At 35.8% G+C, this 27,653-nt stretch overlaps 1 protein-coding gene and 1 non-coding gene across 14 annotated transcripts in view; one reads left to right on the forward strand and one right to left on the reverse strand.

Moving 5' to 3' along the window:
- Positions 1-27,653, reverse strand: part of Slc4a10 (solute carrier family 4 member 10) — a 274,758-nt gene that overhangs the window by 111,440 nt on the left and 135,665 nt on the right. For all 13 annotated transcript variants that reach the window (XM_042699499.1, XM_042699500.1, XM_042699494.1 and 10 more), the window contains exons 3-4: positions 24,190-24,336; positions 9,679-9,817 (exon numbers count right to left, since the gene is read on the reverse strand). In XM_042699499.1, the coding sequence (XP_042555433.1) occupies positions 9,679-9,817; positions 24,190-24,336 (286 nt within the window). The remainder of the gene's footprint in view (positions 1-9,678; positions 9,818-24,189; positions 24,337-27,653) is intronic.
- LOC122124977 lies at positions 27,141-27,247 on the forward strand. The gene has a single exon (XR_006150708.1). It is a non-coding gene; the product is annotated as a U6 spliceosomal RNA (small nuclear RNA).

Genomic DNA, 27,653 nt, shown 5'->3' on the forward strand with positions numbered 1-27,653 from the left:
TATCCTGAAAAGAAGCAGGGTAGGGAAACTTTTCTGCCCAATGATAAATATCCAATGATCCAAATGATGTTATAACATCATTGCAGACCTATATTTACTGAATTTCAAATTCAGTGAAATTAAAATGAACTCTCCTGCAGTAGCATTGGCAGGAGACAAAATGGTTTTGAGATCATCCCCATCACTATCAGATCTACACTAAAATAATCATAGTTTCATAATTACTCAAGAAGATAACACTATAAATTACATGTATAATAATATTGCTTGCAAGGTGTATGGTTTCATTTTTTTTCAGTTTATGTAGTTTTTTTTATTGTGAAAATACTGTACAGATGGGTTATAATTACATGGGCAAGATAATGAGTACATTTCTTATCAAGCATTGTAGCCTCCTCCTTTGTTTCCCCTTCCCATCCCCCCAATCCTCCCCGCCCCCCCCCCCAAAGTTGTGAAGTTCTTGTCGACATAGCGACTTGTACTTCTCATTGTATGGCTTCATTTTTAAAATTCTCTCTCTCTCTCTCTCTTCTCCTCTCCTCTCCTCCTCTCTCTCTCTCCCCTCTTCCTCCTCTCTCTCTCCTCTCTCTCCCTCTCCCTATCTCCCCTCTCTCTCCCTCTCTCTTCTCTCTCTCTCCTCTCTCTCTCTCTTTCTCTGCCTCTCCTCTCTCTCTCTCTCTCTCTCTCTCTCTCTCTCTCTCTCTCTCTCTCTCTCTCTCTCTCTCGTCATGGGACATGAACTCTGGGCCTGAATGCTGTCCCTCAGCTCTTCAGCTCATGGCTAGCTCTCTACACTTGAGCCTTTGCGCCACCTCCGGTTTTCTGAGTGGTTTGCCTGGGTTGGCTTTGAACCAATATCCTCAGATCTCCTGAGTAGCTAGGATTACAGGCCTGTGCCACCAGTGTCTGGCTTTCATTTTTAAAATACTTTCTTGATATCACAAACCCTTCCCTTTTTTTTCATTTGCTTAATTTTATGCTTTTTGACTGTATTTTCTGTTTTATTTTTTAATATATATTTTTATTGTAAAGATACTGTACAGAGGGGTTACAGTTACATGAGTAAGGTAATGAGTGCATTTCCTATCTAGCATTGTATGTTCGTCCCCCATGGTATAACCCCTGTTGTCACTGTGTTTGATTCTGGTGTCCTGCATCTTGTATATACATTTTTCTAATTTGGGTAGGGGAAGGGAAAAAACAAAATGATGACATAAGGATACAGGTTGACCTATTGTAACGAGATATACAAGACACTATGTTGAAAACGAACTTTACAACTTTGAGGGGGAGAGGAGTTGAGGAGGTGGAGAGGAAAGGGATGGTAGGGGAAAAACAAAGGAGGGGGGTAACAAATGCTCAAACCTTTTCCATAAGGAAATTCATAGTTAAATATCTCTTCTTGATAAGAATAAAGATGATGAAATAAATAACTAGGTTTTCATATCATTTCATCTTGGCTCTTGTAAAAGTAAAGAATTTTAATTTTAAGAATGCTATGAAGATTTACGCATGTGGTTATGTACCTATGGGCTCAATTGATCTTGATCTGTGAGCAAGAAGCCCCAGACATGTTAAATTATGTTAAATTGTTACTCCCTGCTACAGCCTTTTGAAATTTTAGTATTATTTCTTTATGCTTATATAATGTTTTAAGTTTTTCATTTCTTTCTTTATTTTTTCTTTTTCTTTTTTTCAAAATAAATTTTAAAAAGAAGAATAAAAAGGATATGATTGGTTCCCCAACCACAAAGAAAATTCCTTATGTAAACCTTTATATTCCCAGACTGGACTCTATTCCTACCACTTGGCAATAGGAAATTATTCTTTCCTGTCTGAGAATATTATCATCATGGAACAATGCAGTTTGAAACAGTTTAAAACTGGCTTTTCTTCACTAAGGATGATACTTTTATGATCTACTCAAGTTGTGGCATGCATCAATATTTCATCCCTTGTTACTGCTTAGTACTATGTGGAAAATGAACTTTACATTTTGTGGGTGGGGACAGGAGGAAAAAACTAGAAGAGCGCAAGAGAAAGGGAGACTTAGTTCAGAAAAGAATTATACTCATGTAACTGATTCATGTAATGCAACCCCTCTGTATAGCAACTCTACAATAACAATAAATATCAAAATAAAATTTTAAACAAGTTTAAAAAAAATGAATGTATCAAAGGTTCATAAGGGCATGTAAGTTGTTCATAGGTTTTGTTTTTACAAATAAATCTGTTATGAACACAAATATAGAAGTTTATGTGTGAACATAAGTTTTCATTTTTCTGGAACAAATACCTAAACAATGCCTATGATTACTAGATCTTCAAAACTTCTCCAGAGTGGTTCTGTACTATTTTATATTTGTACCAGCAATGTATGAGAGAATTAGTTTATCTGTATTCTCACCTGAATTTAAATTTAAATAGCTTAAGTAGTTGTGTAAGTTTTAGCTATTGGAGTAGGCATGTACTATTCTCACATAGTTTAATTTGCCTTTTCCTAAAGATTGCAATATTGTGTATCTTTTTATCTGCTACTTGTCTTATGTGCCTCCAGTTTGGAAAAACCTCTGAGACTTTTACCCATTTTCTTAGTTGATTTCTTTTCATACTATTGAATATTCATGGTTCCTTCTTCCATTTTTATTGTTGCTTTGTGTGTGTGTGAAAAATGGGAGGTGATTTTTTTTGGTTCTCTATTCTGCTCCACTAATCTATGTGACATTTCACAAACAAATCCAAGTGGTATGCTGTTTCATTTGCAATTATTTGCTTGAATGGGGGGCGAGTGATGAGAAAAGTGTGCAGTCTCTGAAGCTCTGAGCAGTTTTGTAGCTAAAATGACCAAGTACAAACTACATGCATGGATGGTTTGATTACCCACTGGTTTTATGAATGTTATGGGTGAAGACAGAAGGTACTTTCCATAAAAAGGAATCCACAAGTTACAAATATCAAGTTACTAAAAATACTAAACACTTCAAAATTCAGTGCTTTATGCCAACTCCAGAATGATGCCAAAAACATTGAGGCATTTAAATGCACGTTTTAAAAGAGACTATATTAAAAAATAATATATGTATATGTACATACATATATGTATATATATATATATCATAAGTATATCTCAGTTTTCTGGATCCTTTTTTATTTCATTTCATCCTGCAAGATAGAAATTAAGGTCTGGGAATACCTTTTAGTCAAATCTTAGTTATGGAACATGCTCTGAGTTGCAAAAAGTCTGACTGAAGCTAATGACCTAAATAGTTGTAATTTGTTCCAGTTTTCAAATAAACTTTGCTGACATTGTTTTAAATAGTAAGCTAAAGAAAATAGGAGTCTCAGAGCATGAATGTGATTGATATACAATGCAAAACCTAAAATAAAATAATAAAATAAAATAAAACAAAAACTTCCACATTTTCTATATGGGGAGAGGGTAGGTTTAAGCCCTGAGCAAATTATTTTCATTTTCTTCAGTATGTCTGGATCTGTTTATATCCATGAATAGCACATTGAAGTCTCTTTCTACTAAACAACATTAAATATGTGTGTCATGAATTCTTTGAGGATTAAGTTGATGATAATCTGCTCTACAATATTCATATTAAAATACACAAGAGAAAATTCTTTCACCAGGGAGGAATAGATGCTTTTCTAGAGAACTTAACTCTTTCTGGGTATTTTGTTACAACTAACTCAATGTAACTTTTCTAGGAATTTTTTTTTCTCATTCTACCTAAATGGGAAGGAGTTCCTATGTCTCCAGAAGTAATGCTTTATGGAAGCAATACACATTTGCTCAAAAGGAAGCATCTTCTCTCAGGAGAATTGGGGATGTGGCAGGTGGGGGGAATATGGTTTTTGTGAAGCTAGAGAATAACATGGGTAATGTCTGACTACTCATCATCCTCTTAAGAGAAAATTAAAGTCTCCAAACCCAATATTCATAGGTCATTCACTGTTCTTAGTTCACATGACCTTCACACTTTACATTCTTTGAAAAATCCAGATGACTTGAACACATAAATTTTTTTGTATGAAGGGCCTTCATAGCACTAATGAAACTATTTTGATGTAAGAATCCTTTTCCCCAACACATGTATGTATCAGAGGCCTGACTGCTACCCCCTGCTTTGCCTCTTCTGTGCTCATTAGTGGGAGGCATTTTTAAAGGGCAATCACAGTGAGTCAAGCATGTTGTCTATACGGCTGCACAGCTGTGGCAGCTCTGCTCACTTTTCTATTAATAACATTGATATTTATAAGCAGGACATTGTAATTGTGTTGATTTCATTAGCCTCCTCATATGTTCTATTTAGCATTTTAAAAGCTGAACAGCTGGTTTTCACAAACATTTAATAAATAATTCTGATTCAAAAATTTACCTTCAAACTAGAACACTTTGCTTAAGTTTCACTTGGCAATAACAGTGGCCATGAATTATTCAATATGTGATATGTGACAGGTGCATTTTGCCGATGAAACATCACTTTTATTTCCACTATTGAAGTAGAAATTTATTAATCCCACCTGGTATACTAACCAAAAGAAAGAGGTGCTTCAAGTTATTATGCTAATGATTTATTAGAATTAAATTACATTTGAAAAATCAGATGGATGCATGAATTAACTCAAATTATCTTTTTTAAGTGAACAAAGGCAACAAGAACAAAATTACTTCCATCACTTTAAGACCAACTACATTTCTAAGTCCTCAATAAATATATTCATTTTTTTCCCTGAAGTATTGTATCTCAGCCAAAATTCATCTACCCTCCTCTTCAATGTCTGTTACTATTTTGATTGCTCATCAGATGTCTCCCTGAACCTCAAACAGCTGTGCCATGCATAAGGTTCCAAAAACATAGCTACAAACACATCCTATCTAGTATTAATAGAGGACGCTAACTAGATTAACTAGATTGTCTCTTTTATTCCTTACAAATAAACAGTAATATACTCCGGTGACTTAAGACAAGTACATTACTAAAGGTAATCTATGAGAGCCTGATAAAAATCCTAGCTCCTCAGCTGTGACAGAGGACAGAACCAGGTTCTAGTGTTGCCTCTGTTATCTCCCTCTCTCATGAGATGGGAAAGTTACAAGAAGTTTCTGATTCAAGGAATAGATGCTAGGCAGTGGTAGTTCATGTCTGTAATCCTCCTTATTCTGGAGCCTGAGATCTGAGGATCACTGTTCGAAGCTAGCTCAAGAAGGATACTTCTGTGAGAATCTTATTGCCAACCAACCAGCCAAAAGCTTGAAGTGGAGCCTTGGCTCAAGTAGCAGAATACCAGCCTTGAGCAAACAGCTAATGGATACTGCCCAAATTACCAAACTATTCTAAGTCTAAGTAATTCATGCCAAAATATATGTTCCAATCTTACTTCCTAGTTTTTTTTATGAAAGATACAAATTAAAAAGAAGATTCTGAAGGACATGCTTTCAAAATATACTTCTAGCAATAAATAAAGAGACTCCCTTCAATGTGTTCCAAAAATATTGTTTCCTGCAACCAATGGAGGGCAGATGCTTGTAACCTTAAACAAAGAACTTCCTTATCAACAACTTTATGATGATTAAACATCAGGTATCACAACACTAAATTGTGGTGATGATCATTCATTACTTTCCTGTTGCTAAATAATGCTGAGTATGTATATTGTGTGTTTTTGAAACTCCTGTGTAGTTTTTGATGCAGTTGAACAAAAATAAGATAGAACATGATTCAACTTAAAATTAACCAAGTTACAAACCAGGCACAGTGGCTCAGGCCTGTTATCCTACCTACCTAGGACGTAGGACCAAGGTGAGCCCAAGTTTTTGGAGGCCCCCATCTCAACAGTAAAGCTGAGCTTGGAACCATGTCCTTGTCATTCCAACTACATCAGGAAGTGTAACAGGAAGATTGAAGTCCAAACCTGTCCAGATGAAAAGGAAGACCCTATCTCAAAATATAACCAGCAGCAAAAGAAAAAGAAGAAGCTGGAAGTATGGTTCAAGTGGCGAAACAACTGCTGAGTGCAACGTCTTGCATTCAAACCTCTGTATTGTCAACTAAGTCGATCAAGTTATGTGTAAACTATCTTAAATTCATTTCTGAACTTAAAATATTTCAATATAAATATAACAAGTAAAATCCAATAACTTATGTAACATTTTATTAAAAGCAGTAATAACAAACTACCCTGCCATATTTCTAAAGTGTTCAAAAAGGCAAATAAAGAAAATAATGACAACATGAAACAAATCTAAGACATAAACATTCACAAAGAAAATTAGACTCATGTAAAGATGTCAAACACTACTAATCATTTAAAAAGAGATAAATGATGATGATATTTATGTTTCATCTATAAAATAAAAAATAGCATGATTTAGCTAGCAATTTAGTACATCAAGGATATGGGGAAAATCGGCACTCATAAACTGCTGGTGAAAGTATAAATAACTGAAACATGGTGACCATTTTGCAATATCTACCATACTAAAAGAAGGTCTGCTGTGTATGGTATGTAAAACTACACTGTTAAAATTGTATCCTCCATAAATACTTGCAAATATTGCCAGCATGTTGTGTAAATAATCACTAAAATAATTTTTATGGAAATTTCAACCTAAATACCTCTCAAGGTTGGCAAAATAGAGAAAGTCTCTCACAAGACTAAGTAAAGGTTGATTCATTTAACTAAATGCAAAATTGAAATTCTAAAGGTTGCACAAATTGTTATAGCTGATACAGAAATTTCTATAAAGATAGAACATGAAAACATAATTCATGAACACTGTATATTATATAATCTCTCTTGTATAAAAAGAAAAGGAGCACATATTTATTTGTAGGTCTTAGTATCAAATTCTTTAAAAATGTCAAAGAAGTTGTTAATAGGGAAAAGCTCAAGAGGAAGTATTGTTAGTATTATGCTCACCTTTGATCCTCAGATCCACCCAAACCTGGAGCTTCTCCCTGCCCCAGAGTTCTGCCATACAGCTGGCCCCTCCCTCTCTCTGCCCAGACTCACCTGAACTCCCATCTACCTCACTTCCTATTCCCCAGACACTCCTGCTACCTGGATAGTGACGGAGGCCATGTGCTCCCTCTTGGGGGAAATATGGCCCCTCAAATAACCTTATAATAATCTCTCTCCTGTGCCTGCTTGCCTCTGCATGGTCCCCTGAAATGGATGTGTGGGATTCTCTCTCATTGGTGGTGGCCCATGAAAACAAAATTCATGAACACCATATATTATATAATCTCTTGTGTAAAAAGAAAAAGAGCACATATTTATTTGTAGGTCTTAATATCAAATTCTTTAAAAAATTCAAAGAAGTTGTTAATAGGGAAAAGCTCAAGAGGAAGTACTATGAGTTAAAGTAGAGGATACTGTGGCTTTTCTATCGCCATATGTTTTCTGAATTTTAATCACTGGCAATCATGAGCTTTATTTTTAAAATGTTAACAAGGATGAAGTAGATGATAGACATTTTAGATTTTTAATTTACATTTAATATTTTTAAATAAAAGGGAACTTCAAGTAAATATCTTTATCACTCAAAATATATCAAACTAGCCAGTATTATATTCATATCATTATAGAACACCTAAACCCACACCAATCCTGGTTGGATAGAGCTAAGGCAATAAGTACATGTAAGTACAAGTTTAATGTGATTGAATGGAGTACTATTGCAGTCAAGCCTCCTGGTTCATGCCTATATTCCCAACTCCTCAAGAAGTAGAAGGAGCAGAGTCTTAGGACAGTCCAGGCAAAGTTAGCTGGAGACCATTTCTGAAAACCAAACCAAAAGCAAAAGGATATAGCAGAGTGCTGTCCTTAAGTTCAATACATAGGGCAGGGTAGATGGAATGGTAGGAGGTAGGGAGGGGGAGGGGAAAGAAAAAAGAAGAAATAGGGAGGGAGAGAGACATGGGAATAGAGAAGAAGGGAGGGAAGGAAAAGAAGGGGGGAAGGAAGAAAGCTATTACAACCTGAAGATGTCTAACACTATGTGTCTGGGAGATAAAATTTCTGACAATTAGTGCTGCCTTACCATGGACACAAAAACCTATTGTATATGTGTTTATCTGAATTAGGGAAGGGAAGGGGAACAAAAGAATAGGCAAAGGACAAAGGGGGAGCCAATGCAAATGATCTGTACAACTTGCCAGGGATGAGGGGGAGAAAAAGTGGGAGAAAATGGGAGAGGGGGTAACAAGTTCTACAAGAAATGTGCTCACTACCTTACTAATGTAACCCCTTGACAATAAAATTAGAATTTAAATTTAAAAAAAGGAAAACCTAATAAAATAGCCAACACTGCACCAGTGATCTATTCCTGAATACCCTACTCCTTCTGCCTAGTATATCACCTCTCTACTTTTCTGCCTAGTTTACTCCCATTCCACCTTCAAGAGTCAGCTCAGAGCCAGGCACTCTTGGCTCAGGCCTGTAATCCTAGCTACTCAAGAGCCTGAGATCTGAGGATTATGGTTCAAAGCTAGCCTGGGCAAGAAAGTCCGTGAGACTCTTATCTCCAATAAACCACTCAGAAGACAGGAAGTGGCGCTGTGGCTCAAGTGCTAGAGCCCTAGCCTTGAGCTGAAGAGCTGAGGGATAGTGCCCTGGCCCAGAGATTAATTCCCACAACCAAAAAAAAAAAAAAAGAGTCAACTCAGGAGTCACCTGTCCCAGGAGATGTATCCTGTCCTCCTCCTTCACCCTTGTTGTTAAGATACCTGCTAACCTGCTAATCAAAAGTGTGATTTTCAAACCAAAACCATCTTGCAGGGCATCAGCTGAGAGTCTATGCCTAAGGTTTACAAAATCTTCATTTTTAACAAGACCCCAGGCAGTTTATATTCACATAAGATTTTGGGAAGCATTAGGTAAGTGACAATCCTAGGTGTGCCCACAGTTATTCATGCATACTGGTAGCATTCATGATTCCACATTTACAACTTGGCTGGCTTGTCTAAATTAGAATCTGAGGCAGACTTTTGTGTGTCCTTTCCTACATCCATTGTATCTACCATAGACCATAAATAAAGTTAATTAAACGAGGAAATGAACAAGAGCAAATGAAAAATAATCAGAAAGTTGAGTTGATTACTTTTTTTACAGTAATTCATGAGTTACAGGGCAATATGCAAATATTAATTACAAATGATAGAAAAAGTAATTTTTGAAATGACATGAGGAAAAACAGTCTTTTTAAATGCATTTATACCCTAGAAACACATTATAAAACATTTGTATTCTCACCATTACATGAAATCAAGGACTGCACCTAAAGCCTCTTAACATTTGCCCTTTATTTAAAAAAGTCTCACACTCAAATTACCACATTAATATTGCCAATTGGGGTGTAAGCCAGCAGCTGAAAAGACAGAAATAAATTACTTGTAGATTTCTATTGTTTTGCTGATGACACATAAATTAAGTTGTTGTGTGAGACCGCAGCTGTTGCTGGCTCCGCGTCACTGTTTACTTATAATTACTGCCTTCAGATTTCATTCTGACCCATCTCCTATCATAGGATCTGCCCAGGCCAGATGAACAAGATGAAAATCAGCAGTAAGCATGGATGTTTGCAAAATCATGGGACTGGGAATTTCTTTTACTAATAAATGAAAAATAGTTAGTATTCCTTCACCCTTCAACCCAAATCCTCACCTGGCTGTTTCTCGCCACTCAGCATCCTCACCTTCACGCCAGCAAATCTCATCCAGTTCTGTAAAAAGGTCATGAGGAATGTGTTCCTCATCGTCATCCTCAGTTCCAAGAATAAACTGTACTCGCTGTGATGGGGTATCTATGAAAAATAAGAAATAGAACATTTATTATTGTAACTCTAAGCAACATATTTCAGTCACTATGCTCAATACTCACATCTCCCTTATTCTCCACTGCAACACTCACCTAGCATACACTTGGGTAGTAAAATTAAATTTAATATAGCATTAAGTCTACTATCATATGGGAATATAAAAATGCAAATGCACAGAAACAGTCTGAAAAGGAAGAAGTAAGTTGTCCATGAGCCAGATGTTAGTGGCTCATATCTATAATCCTAGTTTACTCAAGAAGCTGAGATATGGAAACATCACAGTTCAAGGCCAGCCCAGACATAAAATTCACTAGACTCCATTTCTAAAATAACCAGAAATAAAGCAGGTTCCCTAATCTCAGACTTTCAGTCCCTAGAACTGTGAGAAATGAATATATGTTGTTTATGAGCCATTAAGTCTATGGTACTTTGTTACAATACAATTAACTAGTTAAGACATGTATCTAGATTGATGATCCAGATATGATCCAACTAGAGAGTCCAGTAAAATAGTCCAAATAAATAGGGGCCATTGACTTTTTTGTATGTGCAAGTCATCATGCTTGAATTCAGAGTCTGAACACTGTTCCTGAGCCTTTTTGCTCAAGGCCTGTGCTTTATCACTTGAGCTACTTCATTTCTGGATTTTTGGTGATTAGAAATAAGAGACTAAAAGATTTTCTTGCCTGGATTGGCTTCAAACTGCAGGCTTATGATTACAAGCATGAAACACCAATGCCTGGTTGATAATTGACATTTTAAACATGCAAAGACACTTTAATGGAAAATATTCCTTACTTGTGTCTTTCTGATGTGTCTTTTCAACAAATGGTGTCAGAACAACTAGATATCCACATTTAAAAAAGAAAACTTTGTACTAAAGTTCACATCTTAAACCAAAATCAACTTATAATAGACCATCATGCTTAATATAAAATATTAAATTATAAAACTTTCAGAAGTACACAAAAGCAAAAATTTTTTTGACCTTTAGGCAAAGAGCTCTTCAACTTGATACCAAATATATAAACCATAGCAGAAGAAAATGGGAAGTTGACATTTATCAAAATTCTAATTTTTTTCTTCAGTGAAGACATTGTTAAAAGGAAGATAAAAAGAGGCTGGGAAGATGCCTCAGTGGTAGAGTGCTTTTCTAGCATGCATGAGGCCCTGGGTTCGATTTCTTAGCACCACATAAGCAGAAAAAGCCAGAAGTGGCGCTGTGGCTCAAGTGGTAGAGCGCTAGCCTTGAGCTGAAGAGCTGAGGGACAGCGCCCAGGCGGAGTTCAGGCCCCATGACTCTCTCTCTCCTCTCTCTCTCTCTCTCTCTCTCTCTCTCTCTCTCTCTCTCTCTCTCCTCTCTCCCCCTCTCTCTCTCCTCTCTCTCCCCCTCTCCCCCCCACCTCTCTCTCTCTCTCTCTCACACACACACACACACACACACACACACACATGGAATATAAAAAGAACCTGCAGAGGAGGGAGAAAAAAATATTTGTAAATTTTACATTTAACAAAGTCCAGAATATATAGAGACCTCTCAAGATAGAACAGTAAAACACAAGCAAGTCAATTAAAATTGGTCAATATTTTACAAGTAACACTTTACAAGACAAAAGATGGATCATAAGCACGTGAAAACCGTCAGTGATGTTTTATTTGTTTAGAGGCATAAAATATCAGAATCTGCATCAGAAAATTGTGAAGGATGTCCATATTTACCATTTTAATTTTATGGCTGCTGGAAAAATGACAAGGCTTTTGGTTCAGAGACAAAACAGAAGCTTGTTGCTCACAGCAACAGTAGTGCCCAAAATATCATCATCTGCATGGGTTCTCCAGGCCTCAAATCCCACAGAAGGACATATTAAAAGCCAGGAGATGTCATGTAAATAGTAAGAAAACTTACAGAAGAACAAGCTTAGTAAACTAAAGTCATTCACAAAGAAACAACAACCCTCCCTGACTTTGCACTGTAGGGAGACATTATCTCAGTTACACTGGACCGGAGGCAAGCCTGCCATTTGATCCAGAATGGATCTTTCTTCTTAGTCTGGCTAGCATACAAACATGCTTGAAAAGAAGGCAACCGGTTGCCTCTGCTCACAAGATAGTCAGGAATATATGTGATCTATAGAGCACTGTCTCCCAACACATCTTGTGATCATTCTGCTTGCACATTCTGTGCACATTCTTTGTGCACAGAAACGGAGGGGCAAAGGGTAAACAAAAGCAGCAGTGGAACTCTCTAGACACTATGTTGAAAATGAGCTATACAACTTGTGGGTAAGGACAGGAGAGAAAAACTGGCATAGAGCAAAGGAAGAGATGACATTGTTCAAAAAGAATTGTACTCTTTATTTGACTTACAAAATTGTAACCCCTCTGTACATCACATTTATAATAATAATAAAAACAAAAAGCAAAAGAAAAAATCTATTGTATTCAAAGCTTTTTAACATTGAATAAGTTAATTTTTTATCTTTAAGTCATTGTATAAAGGAGTTGCCATTTAACAGTTTATGAATACAATTCATCTTGACCAATGTCACGCCTTTCAACAATCTCACCCATCCCTCCTTTCCCTCTCCCCCTTCTCTTACTCTTTTTAATTTGGTAGGATACACACTGAATTCTCTACTGCATTCTCCCCCACTTCCCCTTTTCATTCATCTACTCCTTCCTCTTGATCCCACCCCACTCCATTCAAATAAGGGTTTTTGTTGAAGTTTAAACTCTTTTGAAATCTGGGTATAGTGAAATATGCTTGTGATTCCAGCATTTTGGAAGTGGAGCAGGGAGAAAAGAAATTTGAGGACAGCCTGAGATATAGTGTCTTGGGTTCTAGGCCCTGGTTATGTAGTACAATCTTGTTTCAGAAAACTACCTTCATAAATACTTTTACTGTTTTTCTGCTTCTAAGTATTCCCGCTTTTATATATTATTTCTTCTATCACTTTCTGAGAATTAAAAGAATTCGAGGAATATTGTTTTTATTTATATTTTTTAAAGATTAGATAATCACAAGATCAAAATATAAAATTCATACTTTTCTATACAAAAGAAAAAATAATAGAGAGCAATGGATAGGAACAAAGATATAGAGTCATAACACTATAGAATATATAGTCATAATAAAACAGAGTCACAATAATACTAAAGGTACATATGTGAAAATAGAACTAGAAAATTAACTTGAAGGGATGGGTGGGGTTGGCATAGATGAGGAGGGGGGAGAATGATGGAAGAGGTGAAATGCATTAAGACTCACTGTACTGATAAACTGACACGTTGAAAGCCCTTTGTACAACTATTTAAAGATAATAAAAATAGTTTAAAAATGAAATACAGTAAACAACTCATTTACTTTACATACCAGTTATTAAGCTTATTTTACTCTAATATTTAGCTTCCTAGGAGGCAAAGATGAAAAATACACACAGAATAATAATAATAATTTAATAACAGATTATACAATTTACTTAAATTTATGTACAAGGAAAAATTTGTATTGGGACTGTAACTCCTACCTGCTTCGTTAACTCAGTCATCTGACACTTTTTCCCTTGATGTTACATGATCCAGATACTTTTGCCTTCCTTATATTGCAACACAATCTACATTGGTTCCCCAACCCCCATGTCCCACAGAAGAAGATACAGAGCCAAGAGATGCTGTATATGTAATAGAGTATATGACAGGAAAACAAGATTAGGAAATCCAAGCCATTCACAAGGAACAGCAATTGAGATTATCTTTACAATACTTTTCAGAGGATAGACTTCTGGGCCTTCAGCATGCAAGGCAGTACTCTCCTACTGAGCCTTCTTTAAGATTCTTAATAATATGCTCTTTCTCATAACAAATAGGGTTTGTGTGTATATAGTTTTCTCTCATTTTCCTCTATATCTTTCTAGTCTCTATTTAAATGTAATATATCTTGGCAATAATATTTAATCCTCTTTGCAAAAATGCACACTCACATACATATACATTCATTTGCAAACATTTGTTAGGCTCCTGTTTCCTAACTCAGCACCTTACATTTCTCTTTGCTATACTTATCTCAACTATAATCAATTTATCATATAATGATTGATTTGATGTCTATCTTATCTACTTAGAATGTAAGACTTACAAAGCCAGGGACTTTATTTGCCTTTTCCATTGCTATATCCTCAGCATATAGAGAAAACTTTATAAATATTTACCTACTTAAAGAATAAAAACTCTGTACAAATATTAACATAGCTGTGATATTTGTTGTATACTAAGACTTTTTTTTATCCTGTTACATTTACTTTAAGCACTGCTTTCTGGATAAGATAGTGGAACAAATGTGTACAAGCCAACACGTTTGTTGGCAGGGTTTTGGTTGTTTTGTTTGTTGCCTTTTTGTTCATGTTGGAAATTCTTGAATTTTTTGGTTTTGTTTTTGGTCGGTCCTGGGGCTTGAACTCTGGGCCTGAGCGCTGTCTCTCAGCTCTTCAGCTCAAGGCTAGTGCTCTACCACTTGAGGTACAATGCCACTTCCTCATGGTGGAAATTGAACTCAAGTTTCACTCATATTATGAAAGTGCTTACTACCAGCCTCTTTCTAAGAACTCTGTTTTAAAGTAGAAAGTAAACTGGCTCAAAGTTTTCAGTCTTACCTTAAACATGTAAATCAATAATGGTTACAGTACTTGGTAACGAATCTAACATACTTGAGAAGCATCTAGAAGTTCCAAGTAAACACAGCTAATAACTTTTCTCTGTAAGACTGACCACAACAGCATTCTAGAAAACTGATAGTAACCTGATGATTAAAAATTTTGTCTTAATATACAGGAATGTCATTGTGTAAGAAATAGTGTTACAGGGCTGGGAAGGTGGCTCAGTGGTAGAGCGCTTGCCTGGCATGCCTGAGGCCCTGGGTTTGATTCCTCAGCACCACATAAGCAAAAAAGAAAAAAGCTGGAAGTGGCGCTGTGGCTCAAGTGGTAAAGCGCTAGTCTTGAGCTGAAGAGCTGAGGGACAGCGCCCAGGCCCAGAGTTCAGGCCCCACGACTGGACCCCCCCCCCAAAAAAATAGTGTTAGTTAGCTATACTAGTGAAAAATAAAACAAAAAAATCTTTTTTTTTTTAATTGTGAGAATACCGTACAGAGGAGTTACAATTACATGGGCAAGATAATGAATACATTTCCTATCAAGCACTGTTGCCTCCTCTTTGTTTCCCCTTCCCATCCCTTCCCAGTCTCCCCCCATCTCCCACCCGATCCTCCCCCCACCCTCCATCAAAGTTGTAAAGTTTGTTTTTCAACATAACGACTTATACATCTCATTGTTGCAATGGGTCCACCTGTATCCCTAGTAAAACGATTTGTTTTTTCCCTTCCCCTCCACAAATTATACCAACATCAAATACAGTGAAAGCATGGGTCATACGGTGGGAGAGGGACATTCAAAGCAACATAGAAATAAATCATCTTATAAATACGTTAGAAACAATTGCATCATGCATTTGGATATTTGAGAATGGATTCTAGAAAAGATGACAAAGTCAAAAATGGAAACACTCATGTCACTTAACTAAAGTGGGCATTAGATTACAATGAATGATGACTCAAAATCTGAAGAACAGAGAGAGAAGTTTCAACATGGTTGAACAGGTTTAATATTTGGGAGAAGAAAGGTCAATTTTAAGTACTTAGGTGAGTGCTAATGGCTAGCAGCTGTAATCCTAGCTACTCAGAAGGCTGGGTCTGAAGATCATGGTTCCAAGACAGCCCAGAAAGAAAGTCTGTGAGACTATTTTTCCAATTAAACACCTAAAAACTGGAAGTGGAGCTGTGGCTTAAAGTAATAGAGCACTAGCCTTTAGCAAAAAAAAAAGCTCAGGGACAGTGCCCAGCCCCTGAGTTCAAACTCCACAACCAACAAAAACAAATAAAAACATTTAGTGACTACTTTCCTCCAGCCAGGTATTGTTTGAAACATTCAATAAAACAGATTAAAAGAAAAATCCCTTCCCTCACATAGCTTACATCTGATAAGCAGAGTAGATAACAATGTAGATTTATAAACAATAAGAAGCTAATCATATCAGATGCTGTAAAGTTGTCAATTATGAGATTTAAGTAAAAGAAAGAGGATTACACTGGCCTAATTTTAAATAATACTTTAATTCCAAGGAATATATATTGTTTTTATACTTGTAAATGAACAAACTATAGACTGTTTTCAATAAATGATTAGCAGTGAAAATCAAATTTAAATAAGTGTACGATTTGAAGAACTCTAACAGTAGAGTCATAACTGGAAATGAACATGTTCCATAGAAATTATACATCAGTACAGCATTAGCTATGTTATTAAACATCTCTTTAATTACTCATATACTAAGTAATCAGGGCCTTGTATCAAATGTTCCTAATAATCAATGAAAATTTTCTCCTTATAACAAATCTTGTCCAGAATTTCTCTATTTTAGGTACTTTCTGGACATCAGTCAAAATATATTGGTAATTTTTTATGTTGCTACAACAAGTTGATGATAGGAGAGAATTGAGGCTCTTCTATTTTAATATGTGATTTTCCTAATATGAGGTATACAGATCTTCCTATACATTCTCACATTAAGCTTACAAAAGAAATTTATAAAATGTTTATAATTATGTATTTCTCAATCACTGGTACTTTCCTTCTTTATCCTTTTTATATTTCAGATAATTAGCATTCAGATTATCTATCTTGTGAAATAATGGAATGATGACAACTTTGGTGGTTCTGTTTCAAATTCATGTCTCCGGTCTCCTTGAAGCTTAACAATATTTTCCATTTTTAGTTGAACTTTAAAATCTTGTTCATAGTACTTGTATGTCACACACAATCTGTTCATTGAATTCTATATTTCAGTTCATTTATATAATCAAAATAATAGGTTCACTATTAATGCTAAGTAATGATTCTGTTACAGGGTAATAAATTCATAAAGATGAATTTTCACCAAAATACCAAGACTTAATAGGTATTTCTCTCCAAAAGGGGTATAAGACTATATATTATGTTCAACTTAGCAACTGTGTTCCTAACTCTAATCCATTATCCACACTGAGACAACAAAAAGGGCCACAAAAAGGAAATAGTAGACACATTTTCTAGTGAAACAGGGAAACAGAAGAGGTGTGTAGCTGTGCCTCAGGAGCCTCAGGAGTGAGTTTCATAAGAGTATTTACTCTTCTGAAATGGACTGCAAAACATGAAGTCTACCTAGGTACTGAGTTATGAGTCTTGCTTTATATGATCTTCAATCCATGAATTTATTAGGGTGATGATTGTGGTTGGGTATTTCATATATGGGAGAGGGAAAAAAAGGAAGGAAGGAAGGAAGGAACGAAGGAAGGAAGGAACGAAGGAAGGAAGGAAGGAAGGAAGGAAGGAAGGAAGGAAGGAAGGAAGGAAGGAAGGAAGGAAGGAAGGGTTATTTGAATCCAACTAAGAGTCTGACACAGAGAAATTGGAAAAATTCATCAGAGATCTGCCACTGTAGCTAAATGTCTAGACGATTTTTAATGTATAATAAAGCAAAAGAGGGTGCTAGTGAGAGATTCTGCAAGAAAAAATGAGAAAACTCAAAATCTTTACAGGGTTAGAAAGTGTGACATCAGATTACAAAAGCAGCACCACAGTAAAAAAAACCTTCCAGCTTCATTCCCATTAGATCTACTCATTTCCTATGCTCCAAATCTGCAGGAATCAGAAAGTATAGTTGAGAAGATAATGAAGTATCTTGTAGTAAGACTTTGTTCAATGTAGGAAAAATTAAAAAGAGACTTCTCTTTCTTCAACTATAGACTATCTATTACCTGCCACAGGCCTGGACAAGAGAACAGGAAAAAGCCTTGGAGACAACCCATTTTCAATGTGTCCATTACTACATGAGACTAGAGACTCTTATTCGTGATCAAAAGACTTGGGTTATCTAAGACAGACTAGAAAAGTTTGGTAATTCACCACAGTTTTCATTCCGGTACAGAAAAGATATTGTTCCATGAATAAATACAAAGGGAGAGTACAGGCACAAAGAGTGTTATTTTATGATTAATCAAATCTCACAAGTATTCATTCAGTATAAGAATTGGAAGAATCTAGTAAATGTCCATAGTTCTCTTAGATTCATTAATGATTTTAAATAGCTGTTAACTATAGTGAGATTGTTAAAAGAGAAACAAAAATGAAATAGATTTTTGCAATATATTGTTTCTTTTATGATTACATATATTATCTCCTCTATAGATCACAATAACTCACAGTACTCAAAAGGGTACTGATATTAATTAGCAGCAAACACAAAGAAAATAATGAGCAAGCTTAAAATATTAGATATCTATTTTTATGTTAAATTTTAAATATTAAATTGTTCAGGTTTCAATGACAATTGTTAATGTTAAACGTTAAGTGTCAATATGCAATGGTCTATCTTGTACATTATTACATGTGCTCAATATATATGAAAGTAGAAAAGGAAACTACATTCATATAGCATATTTGTTTTAGGTATTATTAAGATATTTTATAGAATGTTAGTAGTAATGAGACAGTATTATTACCAAATATTTAAAGCAATTTTCAGTCTACATAAAACAAATAACAATTGAGCAAACAACTAAGTCTTACAATGAACTGCCTCTTCAAAAGTAAGAGCACATTCATTATATGGAGTATGAATATAGTTTTGAAATGAGAGTGACAATTGCCAAAAATCATCAAATTAACTTAAATCAGTGGTTTAACACTATATTCCTAGTCTAGATTTTCTGAAATAAACTTGTACTGTCTCATTCTAAAACTACACTACCTGAGTGATAGCCTAGATTATGTTTCAAATTGGTGTGCTAAGTCTGTGTCTGGCTCCTCTTGAAAAAAGCAATATTTTGCACAATCATTTAAATCACACCAACTGTAATTTTATAGTTATAAGAAGGAATCTTGGACTTATTGTCAGCAGACACAGTTATTTTGTGTCACATGACACAACCTACTCTGGCTTTTGAGGCACTGGTCAGAGGCTACATCTTATAGTAGACATGACAATGTGGCTGTATGTTCCTCCCATCTCTGAAGCAATTTTTCACATCACTGTTACATTGATCTACAATACCATGCACCTGCCCTCCAAAGCTCAATTGCTATTTTGATGAGCCTTGAATTTAGGATTTGGAGGTGTTTCCCCTTATAATCAAGATTAGCCAGGCATCAGCGGCTCACACCTGTAATCCTAGCTACTCAGGAGGCTGAGGATAGTGGTTCAAAGCCAGACCGGGCAGGAAAGTCCGTGAGACTTTTATCTCCAATAAACCACTCAGAAAACCGAAAGTGCTGCTGTGGCTCTAGTGGTAGAGCTCTGGTCTTGAGCTGAAGAGCTGAGGGATAGTGCCCAAGCCCAGAGTTCAAGCCCCACAAACGATCCCCCCAAAAAAATAATTAATTAATTAAAGAAAGAAAGAAAGATTATTCGCTACCAACCTTGAAGATAATAGTCACAAAACAACTCAGAAAAATAATATTCTCACACTTCTACTGTATGAAAAGTCTTCTCTAAGACACATGATAGCAGAAATGCCATAGGAAATAAGTTATTAAAGTGGGAAAAACTGTTCAATGACATGTTTTTCTGTCTCTAACTTTTCACTTTTAAAATAGAAATAACTGAGGTGGAGCTCTGAAGATCGTGGTTCAAAGCCACCCCAGGCAGGAAAGTCTGTGAGACTATTTCCAATAAACTACTCAGAAAAAGACAGAAATGGTACTATGGTTCAAGTGATAGAGCACTAGCTTTGAGCACAGAGAGGCTAATTTATATAGCACCTTTGCATGCTCTATTTTCAACACAGCTTTATTTATATTACTTATTGATTAGTTCACTTTGTATTAGTGAACTAACAGGATTTGTATAATCCTCTTTGGGAGGATGAGGGAAAAATTAGCATTAATGTGTTCTGAATTTCTATCATCATCTTTTATAATTTTACTGACTTAAAGCTCATGATTCAAACTGATCATTTATTATGTATTTACGTATTTATATATTTATTTTTGTCAGCCATAGCGCTTAAACTCTGGGCTTGGGCTCTGTCCCTGCGCTCTTCAGCTCAAGGCAAGCACTCTGCCACTTGAGCCACAGCACCACTTCTGGTTTTCTAGTGGTTTATTGGAGATAAGAGTCTCACAGATTTTCCTGCCCAGGCTGGCTTTGAACCATGATCTTCATATCTCTGCCTCCTGCATAGCTAGGATTAGAGGTGTGAGCCACCAGCTCTCGGCTCAAACCGATCATTTTTAAATAGCTCATTCATGTTCCCAGTTGAAAATATAATTTCACATAATACAAAATGAGTACAAAAAATAGCATTGAAAATAGCACAATGTAAAATTTTACAAATTTTCTGCTGTTGGGGGTTTGTTTACAGCACAATAACGAACTAATCACTATTTATTCTTAAATGCAAATTATTGTATTTATATTTCCATAAGTAAAATAAACTTATTCGTGGGCATCAAAAGGTCTTTGTATCATCATGATGACAGCATCATCATTCTTCCACAACCAGAGTTGCATCACATTCTAACTACTGCATCTGGTGCATTGCAATGAAGCATTGCATGTCTATGAAATAAGCATAATCTGTGGGCTTTTCTTTTACTTGGATGAAGCATTCAGACAGCCATGTTTCTAACAGCACTGCATTCCATGACTGGGTCATATAATATAACTAAATAGGGTGTACTGTTATTGCTCACAGATTGGAATGACAAAACTTCAATAGGACCAAAATGTACATGGCTCCTATGGCTCATGTCTGTAATCTTAGCTACTCATGAGTCTGATATCTCAAGGGTCACTGTTCAATGTGGGAAAATCCATGAGATTCCATCTTCAAAATGACCAGCAACAAGCTGGTCTGAAGCATGGCACAAGTGACAGAATGACAGCTGAGCCAGCAAGACAAGCAAGCTGAAAGCCCTGGGTTCAAATCCAATACAAGTAATAAGTAAGTCAATGAAATAAGATTAAAAAAAAACTGATGTCTGCTGCTACTGTGGGCACTAATTTCTCTGGTCACTAATTGCTCATACTCCGATTTATAACATAAAACCTCAGGTTCTCAAAATCGAGGGGCCTGATGTTCTCTCATTTCCTCCTCTGTATCTCTTTGAAAATTAAATTCTGACAAGTTATGAGTCACCTGCAGTGCTATTTTCAAAAGATTTGGGGGAGAAAGAATCTTTCCAAGTAAAATAAATATTTTTTAAGTAAGAAATTTCTCTTGAAGGCTTCAGTATAAGAATCACGTATTTCCTTACTGTGCAGAATAGCAAATCCCAGATCAACTGGGACGATGTTTAGACCATGGCTTCAGTTTCAGCAAGTGTCTCAGTAACTGATTATTTAGGCAACGGAACTGACTGAAGAATGGTAATAAAAGTATTTAAAGCTTAGTCCAACAGATATCCTTTCCCAGAGTGTAAGAGGATGACTCTACTGACTATCAACAAAGCGTGAGTATGAAAACTACATGAAGTTTCTCTCTATTATACTCTCAAAATTCATGACACAAGCAACACTGAAAACAATAAAACAATACATCCTCAACCCATTCCCACTGACTCACTGAACAAAACAATTGTATCATGCTGGAGTAGAATGCTAGAGTATATTTCTTTTCATACTACCCCACTAACTGTTGTACCTGTGGCAGAAGTTACGTGTTATATGAGTTTAAAGTTTTAACTCAGTAATAGAGACAAGAAGCATATTGTAGCAGTCTGCTTACATAGGTTGAAGAACGATAGCTAGGATATACCTTGTCTGGCTTAAAAATGAACAAAAAGACTCTGCAAATGAGGTACAAATCAGTAGAGATCAAAAATTATATTGATAGTTATAAAAATTACTTCAGGATAAATAGACTATGTCAAGAAAAATCTGGGGATCTTTTTTAGACTATAAAATATAGAATCACAAAAGGTAATTAGGAATGGACAGGTGGGAAGAGAAAGAAAATACTTGAATAATAAGAAAAATGCAAGAAAAGGAAAAATTAGCAGCAAAATTAAAAGTAGTTGCAGAAGCAAAAAAATGAATATTATAGGTATTCAAATGGAAATATGAGAGAAAAGTTTACAGAGTAAAAACAAGCTGCAGACACTGAAAATCCAATATGTGGATAATTAATATGCACAATGAAGACATCAGAGCAAATGGGATAGCATCAGATATAAAAGAAAATGTTCCCTCAATGGAAAAAAATATCAACAGTATGCAGAGTAGGAAGGTTTATAAATACACCTTTCATATATCTCAGCAAATTCTCTTAATTAAAGATACATACAAAAATGTCTGTAAGAATTCAAGCTTAAAAGATGTAAACATAAAACATAAAAACAATGGAGACAAGGACTTCTTTGTAACAATAAAAGCAGGTATTACATAAAACAATACAGAGTTTTAAAGCAAAATGCTACATCAAAGTTTTATATGCAGGTAACTTACTTCATTTTAGAATGGATAAATGGAGTGTGGGTTTGAAAAAGCCTGAGAAACTATTTAAAATAGAAAAGAGGGTCACAGGAAACCTCAACCACATGGTAGTCAGGCAACTCTGGTTGTCAACAGACAAGCATTCCTCAATGCAGGACAAACCCACAATTCACACAAGCCTTAATCCAGGGTGAGGATTTAAACTGACAAATGACCACTAAGTGGCCAACATTGGAGATAAAAATCCATTTTTTCACTCTTCATATGTTGAAATACTATAGCCAAGTGTCATCTTAAAAAGGAATCTGTTGGTCCAGACAGAGACCTGAAAAGGAGGAATAATGACAAGGCATGGAGACATGTTATAATCATTTCTTGAGGAGAAATGACATGAGGGCTCACAAGAGACAGCGGTTTGGTTTGGTTTGGTTTGGTGGGGCTGGGGGGGGGGGGGTGGGTGGGAGGGATTGTTGTTTTTAATCTTAGATGGTGTTGGATGTCAACCCAATGAGAATAGCAGCAAAGAGCTAAGGTTGTGGAAGGCACACTGGTTAGTGACCCCACACTCTGCGGTAGGGAGTAAAAGCCAGTGCAAATGTAGATAGTCTGCTAAATTATGGTGAAAATAATAGATTTAGGACAGTGGAGAAGAAAGGTGAAAAAATATGGTGATTTAGAAAACCAAATATATGCAGTAAAATAGATTGGAAGGGCTGCAGCCTCAGTAGGGTTGTGAATTTATAATGGTTACACTCTTCCCTTCTGTATGACTCTGCAGGACAAGATGCCCACAGAAGGCGGCAGGAAGAAAATGGACAATGATAACAACCTCCGCACACATAAAAGTGTAGTTTTTAAAATGGAGTGAAGGTATTAACAAATCAGAGTAGAAAGTATTATTCTAGCAAGGTGTTACTGAAATTACATGACATAAGCCACATAAGGAAAGGAAATCAGAATGAAGGATAAAAAATATGTATAAAAAAGTATAGCTGTCAAATAAGTGCACAAGAAAGCACGAAGGTGAGAAACCAGAAGTCAAGAATTGGGTGAGTGAATTAGTGATGAGGGTTGGAAAGACTGTGAATGGTATACAAGCATGTACAGTAAAAGAAAAACCTAAAGGATTAAAACGGTAAGAATTGGAAGCCCTACTCTTGGTTATGCTCTTGTGGCACTTGGGGTTTTTTAAAACTATAAAATACATGTTCTAGTATTCCGCATGTACTTCCCAGGGAAAAATACTCAAAACAGTAGAACATTGCTGTAAGTGAAATTCGGGCAGAATCAGCAATAGTGCCAATGGAAACTTAACAAACACAATTTCCCCTTGATTTTTTAAACAACTTAGAGCAACAACAATTATTCTTGCATGTTATCAATAGTTTGTAAAACTAAATTTTACTATTCTAATAGTATTATCATAAAGCTGAATCAATTCTCAATAAACAAAGAAGAAAATACAGAGGTTTAAAAAAAGATCAAGAATTCCACTTCTGGGCTGGGAAGGTGTCTCAGTGGTAGAGTGCTTGCTTTGCATGCATAAGGCCCTGGGTTCGATTCCTCAGCACCACATAAGCAGAAAAAGCCAGTAGTGGTTCTGTCGCTCAAGTGGTAGAGCACTAGCCTTGAGCTTAAGAGCTGAGGGACAGCGCCCAGGCCCAGAGTTCAGACCCCATGACCAACAAAAAAAAAAGAATTTCATTTCTCTTCTTATAAAAATAGTCTTATGAAAATATAAATCACTTGAATGACGTGTTATCACTAAGCATGGATTCTAGAAGCTAGTATATTGTTATAAACATAAATATCATTATGAGAATAATGCTTACCAAAAGAAGGTGACTCTCTTCCATCCTCCAATCCTGAATCTCTCTCTCTGTCCCTCTTTCTGTGTTTATGACCGCGATGCCTGTGACGTCGATGGCTTTTTCTTCCTCCCAGAGGCACATGAACTCCAATAAATAGTGTTCGATGACCTTCATTGGGAAATAAATGCACAAATTAAACTCTAATCATTGAAGATAATAATTTACTCATTAATGGAAATTGAATTCAACCCAGTGCAGCAAAATGTTTTTTATGTGTATGAAATATACAACTGAAGGCGTGGCATTGTGTTTTAGCATTTTACCTCATTAGGTCTATCATAAACATTTATAACCGTAATTATTTTGCTATATATGTTGCAACTATCGTTGACTTTTTAAATGTCTTCACAGTTTTTATTAATTTGATTTATTGTTATCATAGAGGTTATGTACAGAGGGATTACAATTACATGACCTTTCCTTTCATACAATGTCATCTGTTCCCTCACTCTCTCCCAGGCCCTTCCTCCCATCTCCACCCACAAGTTGTATAGTTCATGTCTTCACAATTTTTTGAAAAAATATTCCTCTTCAATACCCCCATTTTATTCAGCCACTCATCATGCCTCACTATAAGCTAGATCACCTTCCTTGATGTTTTATTTTGGTTTGCTGTGTTTCTTTTTTCTTTCTTTCTTTTTTATTGTGAAAATACCATACAGAGGGGTTACAATTACATGAGCAAGATAATGAGTACATTTCTTATCAAGTATTGTTGCCTCTTCCTTTGTTTCCCCTTCCCATCTCTTCCCATCTTCCCCCGCCCCCACAACCAACACCTCATCCCCGCCTGCCCACCCCTCCCCCAAAGTTGTAAAGTTTGTTTTTCCACATAAAGTATTGTACATCTCATTGTTACAATGGGTCCATCTGTATCCCTATTTAAACATTTTTTTTTTCCTTTCCCCTCCACAAATTATACCAACATCAAACACAGTGAAAATAGGGGTTATACCATGGGGGGAGAGACATACAAAGCAACAAAGAAATCATCTTATAAATATGTTAGAAACAATCGCATGAAAGAAAAAAACATTTGAATACTTATCTTGGGGTTCATTTCACCTAACATCAACTTATCTGACCTTTTCTGCTTGGCTCAGACATATACTAGTTATTGCAAATAAGGGAAACCATGGGACCTATGTTTCTTTGGGCCTGGCTTACTTCACTGAATATTTTTTCCAAGTCTTTCCATTTCCTAACAAATGGGGCAATGTCATTCTTGCTTTGTTTCTTTCTAATTCTAATCTTGTCTTTTATCTGTCCTGAGTCTTGATATATGTTTGAACAAATATAAACTTATCTCTATCAATCCCTTGCTTTAATTCACTGATTAATCTTTATCCTAGAGGACACAAATTGTATTTCCTTAAATAGTCTAAGATTTCTCTAGAAAATTACTTCTCCACAGAATTTAGTTTTCTAAATATTTTGTCTGAATAAAACCTACAAATATTTTAATATTCAAGCAATTTCTGGCCTCTGCCATTTTGTCCAGCCTGTCTCCTAAATCTATTTTTGTCTCGCCAATGGCATGTCTGTATGTGATTTCTCATCCTTAAAAATCTTGGAATTCTCACGTCTGATGTTTCCTTCCAGGGCATTTGAGATGAATGAAGAGGATGTGATCCAAGAAATAATGGTATCATGGTAAGGATTTCAACTGGAATCTAGGATGGGGAAAAAAATGAAGTTTGACAAAGTAAAGAAAACTTCAAGAAAGTGGAGGTCCCCCCAGGTGAGTGAGGCAGATTCAGAGAAAGTAGAAAGGTAGGAGTGAGGCTGGGCCTCAGTGGGCAGTGCAAGCCTTCAGAGCAGGTGCCTTTCCGAATATCATTAAGAACCTGTATGTGCAAGCATCATTTCATATTTTTATCTACCATCTGCGTTATCTCCTTTGGTGAGATGTTTGTTCTTATCTTTTCTCATTTTGCAATTTAATTATTTTCTTTTCACTTGGGTAACTACAATAAAAAGCAATACACTGGTGGCTTTAACAGCAGAAATCTATTTCTCAGTTTTGGAGGCTGAAAAGTCTGAAACCTTGGAGTTAATCTGCTTCCTCTTGGTTCACCTTCTTCTGTAACCTCACATGACAGAAAGATCATCTCTAATATGTCTCTGCTTTAAAGGAATGAATCCCATTTGCTTTCTGTATATTTTTTGTAAATGTAAATCTGCTCCATAAAAATAAAATGTAATAATTAGCATATGTCGAGGATAGTCCTAGCAAAGAATCACAATAGCTCAATAACTATATACACATGACCATATAAAATGATGTGAATTGAAGTGAACTACAAGATATGGAAACAAGATCTTTTTGTTTTTTGCTTTTTGTTTTAATGTACTGTGTGAAGTTATTCCTTTTTTCTTTCTTCCCCTTTGGTTTATTCCCGTTGTCACTGTTTTGATTTTGGTTCCCTGTTTATTATCTATACATTTATCTGATTTGGGAAAGTGAAGAATAACAAAGTGGCAAGACACAGGACAAAGGGTGAACCAATGCAACAGTGTTACTCACAAGACAATATGTTGGAAATGAACTTTACAACTTGGGGGGAGTAAATTAAGGGAAGGGAAAGTGGGAGAAAAATGAGGGAGGGGCAGCAATAATTGAAAGAAATGTACTCATGACCTTACTTATATAACTTTATACAACCTTTATAATAAACTAAAATAAATTTTAAAAATAATAAAAATGTATTAAGTCAAATCTCATAACTACTCATAACATTGAATAACAATAGACAAATTTATCTTATAAGGAAGAAAAACGAGACAAAATGGGGACATAGGTAAGCATTATATATGAGAAAGGATTACATGGAAAGATTCTCTTAAGAAAATATTAATATATTAGTTCAAAACAGTCTTACTTTGTCAATTGCAAATAGTAAAGTGCTATAGTGCTCACTTCAGCAGCACCTAGACTAAAATTGGAGCAATACAGAGTAGATCAGCATGGCCCCTGCGTAAGGATGACACACAAATTCATGAAGCATTCCATATTTTTATATTTAAACAGAAAAAAATGTTAAGTGCTATAATTGCAGCATGATGAACTGGATGCTTGTCTCCTCCCAAAGTTCACATGTTGAATTTCCATCTTTGACGGTCCTACACTAAGCAATAAGGCCTTCATGGATGCACTTAAGGTTAAGTGGCATTACAACTAGTATTAAGAGACATTAAAGAACCCTTCAATCGCTTCGTCTCTAAGCACAGGCAACACAGTGAAGTAATGTGAAGACAAAATAAGATGACTACTGTCTCTCAACCAGGAGAAAAGACCTCAAAATCAAAACTGCCCTGTAACTCTTAAAGGTAGACCCTTCATCTCCAGAAAGATGAGAAGACTTAATTTAAGTCACCCCGTCTATGGTGCTTTGTCATTGCAGCCTTGGAATGATTAGCACAGC

This window comes from Dipodomys spectabilis, unplaced genomic scaffold (assembly GCF_019054845.1).
Source record: "Dipodomys spectabilis isolate Male_0828 unplaced genomic scaffold, ASM1905484v1 ptg000256l, whole genome shotgun sequence".
Classification (NCBI taxonomy): Eukaryota; Metazoa; Chordata; class Mammalia; order Rodentia; family Heteromyidae; genus Dipodomys; species Dipodomys spectabilis.